The sequence below is a fragment of the Martes martes genome, assembly GCF_963455335.1.
Source record: "Martes martes genome assembly, chromosome: 13".
Lineage (NCBI taxonomy): Eukaryota > Metazoa > Chordata > Mammalia > Carnivora > Mustelidae > Martes > Martes martes.
The window spans coordinates 79,094,590-79,103,855 of record NC_137901.1 but is presented as its reverse complement, the minus strand read 5'-3'; the positions used below and the strand labels follow the sequence as shown (position 1 = coordinate 79,103,855).

Below are 9,266 nucleotides of genomic sequence, written 5' to 3'. Positions count from 1 at the left end.
AGGGAGAAACTGAGGCTTGGTGAGTATAAGTCATAAGCTAATGAGTTTCCTGTGGCTACTGTAACAAGGGACCACAAACTCAGTAGCTTATAACAACACAGATTTATTTATTATTATTTTTTAAGATTTTATTTATTTATTTGAGAGAGAGAAAGAGAGAGAAGGAGGGACAGCATGGGCCTGGGGGACGGGCAGAGGGAGAGGGAGAAGCAGACTCCCCACTGAGCAGGGAGACCGACTCAGGGTTTGATCCCAGGACCCCGGGATCACGACCTGATCCGAAGGTGGACACTTAACCGACTGAGCCACCTAGGTGCCGCTGACAATACAGACTTATTATCTTACTGTTCTTTTTTTTTTTTTAAGATTTTTATTTATTTATTTGACAGACAGATCACAAGCAGGCAAAGAGGCAGGCAGAGAGAGAGAGAGAGAGAGAGAGAGGAGGAGGCAGGCACCCTGCTGAGCAGAGAGCCCGATGCGAGGCTCGATCCCAGGACCCTGGGATCATGACCTGACCCGAAGGCAGAGGCTTTAAACACTGAGCCACCCAGGTGCTCCCTATCTTACTGTTCTATACAGTAGAAGTCTGAGGTCTCACTGAGCTAAAATCAAGGTGTCAGCACGGCTACGTTCATTCTGGAGGCTCTGGGGGAGAATCTGTTTCCTTGCCTTCTCTAGCTTCTAGAGGCCACCCGGACCCCTTGACTCACGGCCCCTTCCTCCATCTTCAGAGCCAGCAACGGCCGGCGGTCTTTCTCACATGACATCACTCTGCTTTTGACAATCCTGCCTTCCTCCTCCCATGGAGGGACCTTTGAAAGTGTCTTGGGCTCCTCCTCCCCTCAGATCATCCGGGATAATCTCCCAACGTTAAGGGCATCTGATTAGCAACCTTAATTCTATCTGCAACCATAATTTCCCTTTGCCATGCAATATTCACAGACTCTGGGGTTAGGATGTAGGCAGCTTTGAGAGGCCATTCTGCCTCTCACCCAGAAGGTTTCACGGGTACTGGGTGAAGGATTTGGAATATGAACTTTTTCTGTTTCCCATATCCATCCCCTTAGATTATGCTATGTGACCAATTAGTTGTATATTGAAGAAAAATTTAAACTTTGTGTAGGTTAAAAAAATAGAAGGGTATTCCCTTTCCTGTCTCTTTAGCCTTATTCAGACTTATTGCTACGCCATTCATCTGCCCCTACCTAAATGCCCCACTCCAGCAAAACCCATCTGCCCACTGTTCCAAAACCCCAAACTCACTTCCACTTCAGCTTGTCCTCATGCTATCTATTAAACCTGGGAGTTTCACTCTTGGTCATCTGAGAAGTTGTGCAAAGAATTTATTAGGGGAAACGGCTGTGCAAATAAGCAAGAGGGAGTCAAGAAAGGCTGGGAGAGCCATCTGACCCTCAGAGCAGGTGACAGGGAAGGAAGTGTCTACCCAAGGTCCAGTTTCAAGGAAACAGGCAAGCCTGTCCTGACTACAGAGGGGCCCCAGTCTCCCGGCTCTGCTTTAGTACCTCTGCAGAGCTCAGGCATTGGGGGGGGGGGGGAGAAGCCTGCCAGAGCACAGCAGGGGGGACCCTGGCCAAATTCTCTCCCAGCACTCAGAGCTGACAGGCACATTCTCATGTCTGCCAAGTGGGGTCTTGGTGATACCTTTCCTAGAGGAGGCTTTCTGGACTCGAGGTTGTGACTGTGTCACCTCTATGCCCTCCCTGCCCTCCCAGCTAGAGTGCGCCTAAGGGCTTTGTGTCTGGCCTTTGTTTTCAGCCAGGCACGCTTTCACTGGGTTTTGTCACTTACACCTTCCCAAGCCTCAGTTTATATATCTATGGAATGGGGTAACAGCAGTGTCTCCCACATTGGGTTGGTGTGAGGATGAAACGAGATGTGGAGTTTCAAGGCCTTCCTTGGGTCAGGGCCTGGCACATGGCAGTGGTGATGGTTAGTAAATGGTAGGCGTCCTCCCTGTCGCATGTCCCTAATAAAATATTCCTGAAACTATCCACGAAGTTTTAAATATACGTGTATAAAGATGTTCATTTCCTCAATATTGGAAAAAGGGAAAAACCAACAAAGAGCATAAACGTCCAACATCGATAGCATTGTTGAATAAACTGTGGTGCATCTGCAACAGAAGCCCTTAAAATAATGATCTATTTTTTATATAGATGTCTGTAATGGTAGAGTTTAGTTGTTGTTGTTGTTGTTTTTTCCAGAGAGGGAGAAGGGTGGGGGGGGGCAGAGGGAGAAAGAAAGATTTTTTTTTAAGATTTTATTTATTTGACACAGAAATAGAGAGAGATCACAAGTAGGCAGAGAGGCAGGCGGGGGGCGGGGGGATGGTTAGCAGGCTCCCTGCTGAGCAGAGAGCCCGATGCGATGAGGGGACACTGAGATCATGACTTGAGCTGAAGGCAGAGGCTTAACCCACTGAGCCACCCAGGCGCCCCTAAGAGAAAGACTCTTAAGCAGGCTCCACGTCCAGCACTAGCCTGACAACAGGCTTGATCTCAGAACCCTGAGATCATATCCTCAGCTGAAACCAAGAATCCAAAGCTTAACCAATTGAGCCACGCAGGCTCCCCTATGATGGTAGAGTTTAATGCAATTGTTTAAGTGAATAAACAGAAAGAAATTGTTTATTGATGTCCAAGTAGTGGAATAGAGATGATTGTTTTGTTTACCTCTTTGAGGTTTTTTCCTCCGAATTATCTACAATGAACTTGTATTACCACTAAGAAAACAAAAGGATTTTTTAATTCCCTGGGCAGGGGCGGTTATCATTGTCAATGGCTGTCCTAAGGTCAAACAGGGCAAGGACTATTAAATACTACCCATTATATTTAGTAAAAAGAAAGCATTAGCGGCCCCCGTGAGAGCAGTTTTGGCAGAGGCAGAGCCCCTTGTCAGCAAAACAGGAATAGTAACTATAGCTTAAAATTTTAATTTTCAAAAAAAAAAAAAAATCACTTCCCCGGAATCTTGTTTGCACCAACTGGGGACAGAGAGATCAAATATTTGTGCAAATACAGTTGTCCGTTGAGAAAAATGCTCAAAATTTCCACCGCAGGTCCTCTCAAGCGGGTTACCAAAACAGTGAGCATGCGCGAAAGTACAGGGAGGGGAGGGCAATCAGGCTTGCTGTAAGAAGTTGGGGGAAAGGCAAGGCCTCACCATTTCTGCATTTAGAAAGTAAAGGAAAGAATCATGCAAAAAGTTAAAAAAAAAAAAAAGAAGAAGAAATTCAAAGCTAGCTTAATTGCATTTCTTGAAACAATGGTCTTGCAAACCAAGCCACAGTTCCCCGGAACAATGCAGCCCCACGTAGCAAGCACGCTCAGCGCCAAAAGACAGGCAAAACCTACTGCATTGATCTGGGAGCGCGAGACGCCCCGCGCTACCGGTTTTGACCAATTAGAGAGCAGGGTGGGCCGGGCCTCCCCTATGATTGGAGGATCGGGGCGAGGCGGGGCTGCGGCTCCGACGCGTGCGCCTCCCCAGCCGCTGGCCCCGCGCCTCCTCTGGCGGCTTTGCAGACTGCTGGGGGTTGGCTCCGCTCGACTGTTCCCAGTCTGCAGGGACTCTTCCTCGTTGTGTGCCCCGCTCGGCTCCGCAATGCCGGTGGACCTCAGCAAGTGGTCCGGGCCCTTGAGCCTGCAGGAAGTGGACGAGCGGCCGCAGCATCCGTTGCAGGTCAAATACACCGGGACAGAGATCGACGAGCTGGGCAAAGTGCTGACGCCCACCCAGGTACCCGAGGGCGTTGGGGGTGCAGCCGCTCCAGGTTTGGAGGCCGGCGGAGAGGGGGAGGGTGTTCCGGCTCTGTGCGCCCGGTGCTCCGAGGGAAGGGGGTCGCGGTGCCCACGCCGCAGGCCTGCGGACACCTGCGGGCACCGGGAACCCTGCACGTGGCGGGCGGGGCTCGGCCTGCAGGAGAAAGTGATCTACTTTCCAGTGGCTCCAAGGCGTAGGCTGGGGCCTAGGCCCAGAAGCAGCCTGGGCCGCGGGCACAGGGGCGGGGGCGGTGCCTGAGAAGTAGTGGGCCGTGGCCACCCCTTGGGCCCCAGACCTCTCCTAGGGTCTCGGGACTTTAGGCCCCAGTTTGGGGAGCAAAAGCCCCACCCGAGGGCATGTGACGCATTATGTAACCGGTGACCAGCATCGCCCAGCGATTCCTCCTTTTGTCTTAGCGCGCAAGAGCATGAAGCCGTCCAAAGGTAAGTGCGTTCTGCAGCTGGAAGGCTCGAGGGCAACGGCCGCGGCCTTGTTCTACCGTTTGGCCTGCGAGCAGATCGGGGCCTGGATACCGGAAGTGGGGGGACTGGAGTGCCCCACACTTGGCAGTTGTTGGTCGTGAAGCTCCGGGGCAGTGGTGTGAATAAATTGCTCCGACAGTTTATTGTTGTGGATGTTTAGATATGAAGTGACCCTCTTGAAGCCTCTGTTTTCCCAGACTCACTGTCCAGTCCGGCCATTTTCTGTGCACAAAGTATCCAATTAATTCAGATTTCACTTTAGCAGGCCCCAGCTAAGCTGCTGGTCACCAGATCTGTCATTCCACACCATATGAGGTTGTAGTTCAGAGACTCCGTCAGCTCCAGGGTGGAAATCCTGACCCCACGTCTTTCTGTTAATCCCATGCTAGGACACCAGTCCTGTAGTGTCTTTTGGAGTAAAATAAATAACGTGTATTAAATGTAAGCTCCTGGCTCTTAGGAGAGTCCATACACTTTAGCTTTTATTAATAATTTACTGTGTTTTGGGGCGCCTGGGTGGCTCAGTGGGTTAAAGCCTCTGCCTTCAGCTCAGGTCATGTTCCCAGGGTCCTGGGATCGAGCCCCGCATCGGGCTCTCTGCTCAGCGGGGAGCCTGCTTCCTCCGCTCTCTCTTTGCCTGCCTCTCCATCTACTTGTGATCTCTGTCAAATAAATAAATAAAATTTTTAAAAAAATTTACTGTGTTTTACCTTTGAGGAACCTGAAATCAAAGAGTGTTGGCTTCTTCAGCATTTCTGACTTTTTTTTTTTTTTTTTTCATTTCTGACTTTTTTAACAACGAAGTGGTTGCTTCCTACAGGTTAAGAACCGGCCCACCAGTATTGCGTGGGATGGCCTTGATCCTGGTAAACTCTACACCTTGGTCATGACAGATCCAGATGCTCCCAGCAGGAAGGACCCCAAGTACAGGCAAGTTGGGGAAAGATTGGCAACACCAGGTCATCCAAACAGGACCTGACGCTTCTGGCCCTGTGTACGTACGTCCCTTGCTGGACATGCTGTGCCAGGAGGACGGACACCCAGTTTGGGATGCTCACACACACGCTTAAGCCAGAGTGTGCATTTCCTACCCCTTCAGTCCCTAGAGCAGGAGTGTAGAAACTACAGCTGAGAGCCCCACCTGCCCGACACCTGTTTTTGTATGGTCCCACGGGTAAGAATGGTCTTTACATTTTTAAATGACTGAAATTGAAAGAATCATACTTTGTAACGTGAAAATCATATGACATTCAGATTTCAGTGTTCATAAATGAAGTTTTGTCGGGACACAGCATGAGAACTTCCTTACATCTTTGTGGATCCTTTCACGCTGTAGCCGCAGAGTTGAATAGTGGCAGAGACCATGTGAACTACAAAGCCTAAAACGTTTTACTGCCTGGCCCTTTGCAGAGAAGTTTGCAGTTAACTCCCGAGAGACTCAGAGGGTGGGACGGAGGCACCGGGCGCTCTCTTCTGCAGACCAATGGGGTTTGTGCTGGCCAAGGAAGCAGGACTGTCTGTCTCCTTCATCGCCACAGCCTGGTCTGGAGCATGTGCTTCATGCTCATTTGCTGGCTGTGCCGTGAGTGTGTGCTTAACTTCTGCACCGCTGACTATTCTGTGTTCCTCGTCTCAGGGAATGGCACCATTTTCTGGTGGTCAACATGAAGGGCAATGACATCAGCAGTGGCACAGTCCTCTCCGATTATGTCGGCTCTGGGCCTCCCAAGGGCACAGGTCAGTAAAGGCTGCTTTGTCAGGGAGGTGGGGGGCAGGCAGTGGGTGCACATTAGGATTGGCCCAAAGGGCTGCAAATTTTAGTCTGGGTTTCCCGAGATCCCTTAGCCTAGTGGAGCTTCCTGGCAGTGCAGTTCACCTCCGAGGCAGTTGCCTGCCGGAGACATTGAGACCTGGAGTCGCAGTAGCATCAGGTGGCCAGAACCTTGGGTTCTGGTTAGGGGGACCCTCCGTTAGCTTTTTTGCCTCTCAGCTGCTAGGCCTTTCTACGCAGGGCAGTTGGTGAGAGGATTCCAAGGAAGCAGTATTGCAGAAAGCTTGGAACAACTTCCTGGGGAGGCGGTGGGGGTGGTGATTGGACACATTTAACATTATCAGTTCTATATTCAGTCTTTGCCCCGTGGGTTCTTTGGGTTTCCAGTTCCCGTGAAAGATCTCAGAAATGATCATAGTTTCCTAAATAAATATAAAAAATTGGCTTCTTCGTTTCTTTATAGCTCCTTTCGAAAATCTAGGGTGGTATCATCTTGAAACGATTTGAAAGGCTTTAAGAAGTATAGCGAAGATACACATGTTCTGCATACAGAGGGGGAGAATACTGTATTGAAAGTCTGAGTGGGATAAGCTAACAGTGGGAGATGCACTGTTAATGCTCATTGTGCATTACAGGATGCTTTCATATGCTAGAACAAAGTAGTAGTCGTGGGTGGACACGTTGTCAGGCCCTGTTAGTCTGAGCAGGTACTGGAAGGTTCCTGACAAGAACAGTTGGCCATAGAGTCATGATTTATCTGTAGATCCCGAAGCTTCAGATGGCCTCAGGCCCTCTCATGAGTTCATAAGAGGAAGGTGAAGGTACGTCTTTCCCAGGGATCTATTAAGTTCTCTAGGGCAGTTACACAATTAGGCACTTTAATTATGGAAGTACTCACATGAGAATAAAGCAGGTCTCTCAAGTAGGACCTGTGTTCTCATTAACAAAAAAAGCCTCCGTGACTGACTTTTTCCCCCCTTTTGCTTTTAAAAAATATTCTTTTAGTATAATTTGTCTATCATAAAATGCCTAAATCATCATTGTTTTAGTCCATGGAAACTGACTGACAGATGAAGGTGACCACATAAGCGACTTAGAAAAGAAGATGTTTTTCAGCATCCTTGCTACTTAGTCGGTCAGAGTGAGTTTTACCAGCACTAGGTAGGGTAGGTTCTAGGTCAACGAGCAAACACTGTTGCTTTTTGGAGTTCTCTTTCTAATGAGGAGACTAAACTGAAAAGGCAAACTTTTAGGGAAGTGTTACTGTCCCAAGTGAAAGGGGTATGGAGATGGTGGAAAATGACTAGCAGTCGGGGCCCAGGGGAGATGGGCTGGGAGCCCGGAGAGGCTGAGTGAAGGGCAAAGGTGATGGGGTGAGCGAGGGCCTTCAAGGCTGTAAAGGTGGGTATGGACTTTACCCCAATGGCAGTGGGGAACCACTGGGGGAGTGTCAGCAGGAGAGTGATCTAACGCCTCCCACCTCTGCGGGGCCTCAGTGCCCCTCTTGGGAACGGGGTGGCTGGGGCCTCCAGGTTGGCACTTCGGTGAACATGGGGGCCGTCTCCGTTCGCGTGGCCTTGCTGTGTGCACATCTTCCTTCCTGCCTCTCCCTCCAGGCCTTCACCGCTATGTCTGGCTGGTTTACGAGCAGAACGGGCCACTGAAGTGTGATGAGCCCATTCTCAGCAACCGATCCGGAGACCACCGTGGCAAATTCAAAGTGGCATCTTTCCGCAAAAAGTATGAGCTTGGGCCCCCAGTGGCCGGCACGTGTTACCAGGCGGAATGGGATGACTATGTGCCCAAACTCTATGAGCAGCTCTCTGGGAAGTAGGGGAATGCTAGGAAATAGAAACCATCCTGGAAATCTCAAGCAGTGTTCTCAAGTTCAGTGATGCATGTAGATTTCTCTGCTTCCCCATTCCCGTTCTCACAGGCGAGGCCTGAGCAATCAGGTAGTGGTTTAGAGTGACCTTTCCTTCTGCCTGTCCTTTATAATTCTAGAGGGTCACACTGCCCATTTATGTTTTGGTCAAATTTGAACTCCATTTTGGGGGATATTTTGGTACTGTGTTGGGGTCATCAAATTGTTACTATAAGAATAGCAATCCAGAATTTCAAGAAATAAAAATTGAGGTTAAAAAGACCAGGTCTTTGGTAATAGAGCAGAGTGTCAAAGAATCTTCAAGATTTAAAAAAAAAAAAAAAAAAAAAGATTGATTGCCTCTGCCTTTGCGAGCCTGAGTCCGGAATTGTGCATGATGGCACTTCTGGGTTGTGTTTTCACGGCCGTGTTTCTCACTGAGACAGCCAGAGGCTGGTGTGTCCACTAATCCCCAACATGGTACATCTCAGACTGTTTACTAGGGGTCAGTGTTCTGCTCTGGCTCCTTGGAAGAGCAGTACTGGAACAAGCGATAGGGAGAGTGGCTTTGCGGTTAAGGCACAGCCATCTAGATGCGCTGCAGGGCTGGGTGAGGGGTTGTTAGAAACCCCGAGGTCTGTGTCTGTTGAACTGGTCACTCTTTGTGGAAAAGCCGATCTGGAGTTGTGGAATATTGTGTTAATTCTGCTGTTCGCTTATAGTTGAATAAAAATAAAAACATTGTGTGGATGAACAAGGTCTCCAGATATTTTGCCCTTTTTGGGAATGGGGCCTCATAAAGGTGGGAAGTCAAGAGACAACCTCAAAGGGTGAGTAGCCCCTTTTCCCTGGCTGGGATTGATTCAGGTCCCCTGACTGGGACTTGATTCAGGGACCATAGAGAGGATCCACGCCTGTACACGTGCCATCAAACTACAGCAGAAATAACCATTCCAACTGGAGGGTTTGGGGGGAAAAAAAAAAAAAAACCCACGAAGTTTTAGGGCAGCTCCTTTGCAGAAAAAGTACCTTTGCTTTTCACAAGTTGTCCTTTTCCACCTGAGCCTGAAACCAGTGGGAAACCTCCCCACTGGGTGGTGTTGCATGGAGGAACAATGACTTAGAATATGGCTACACCTCTCCCTGTCCTGACCTACAGCCCATATAGAATCCACACCCAAAAGGCGCAAGGGTAGGCGGGGGAGATCACAATTGACCCTTCAACCATATGGGGAATAGAGGCACTGACTGCCCTGTGCAGTTGAAAATCCGTGTATAACTTTTCATTCTCCCAAAACTTAATTGCTAATAGCCTACTGTTGACTTGGAAGCCTTCCCAATAACACATAGTTAACCTATTTTG

The 9,266-nt window shown here is 49.2% G+C and overlaps 1 protein-coding gene across 1 annotated transcript; it reads left to right on the top strand.

Moving 5' to 3' along the window:
- Positions 1-3,464: 3,464 nt before the first annotated feature.
- PEBP1 (phosphatidylethanolamine binding protein 1) lies at positions 3,465-8,170 on the top strand. Its single transcript, XM_080821268.1, has 4 exons — positions 3,465-3,762; positions 5,089-5,198; positions 5,905-6,005; positions 7,656-8,170. Exons 1-4 carry the CDS (start codon positions 3,628-3,630, stop codon positions 7,871-7,873), a joined length of 564 nt encoding a protein of 187 aa, XP_080677394.1. The 5' UTR covers positions 3,465-3,627; the 3' UTR covers positions 7,874-8,170.
- Positions 8,171-9,266: the final 1,096 nt, after the last annotated feature.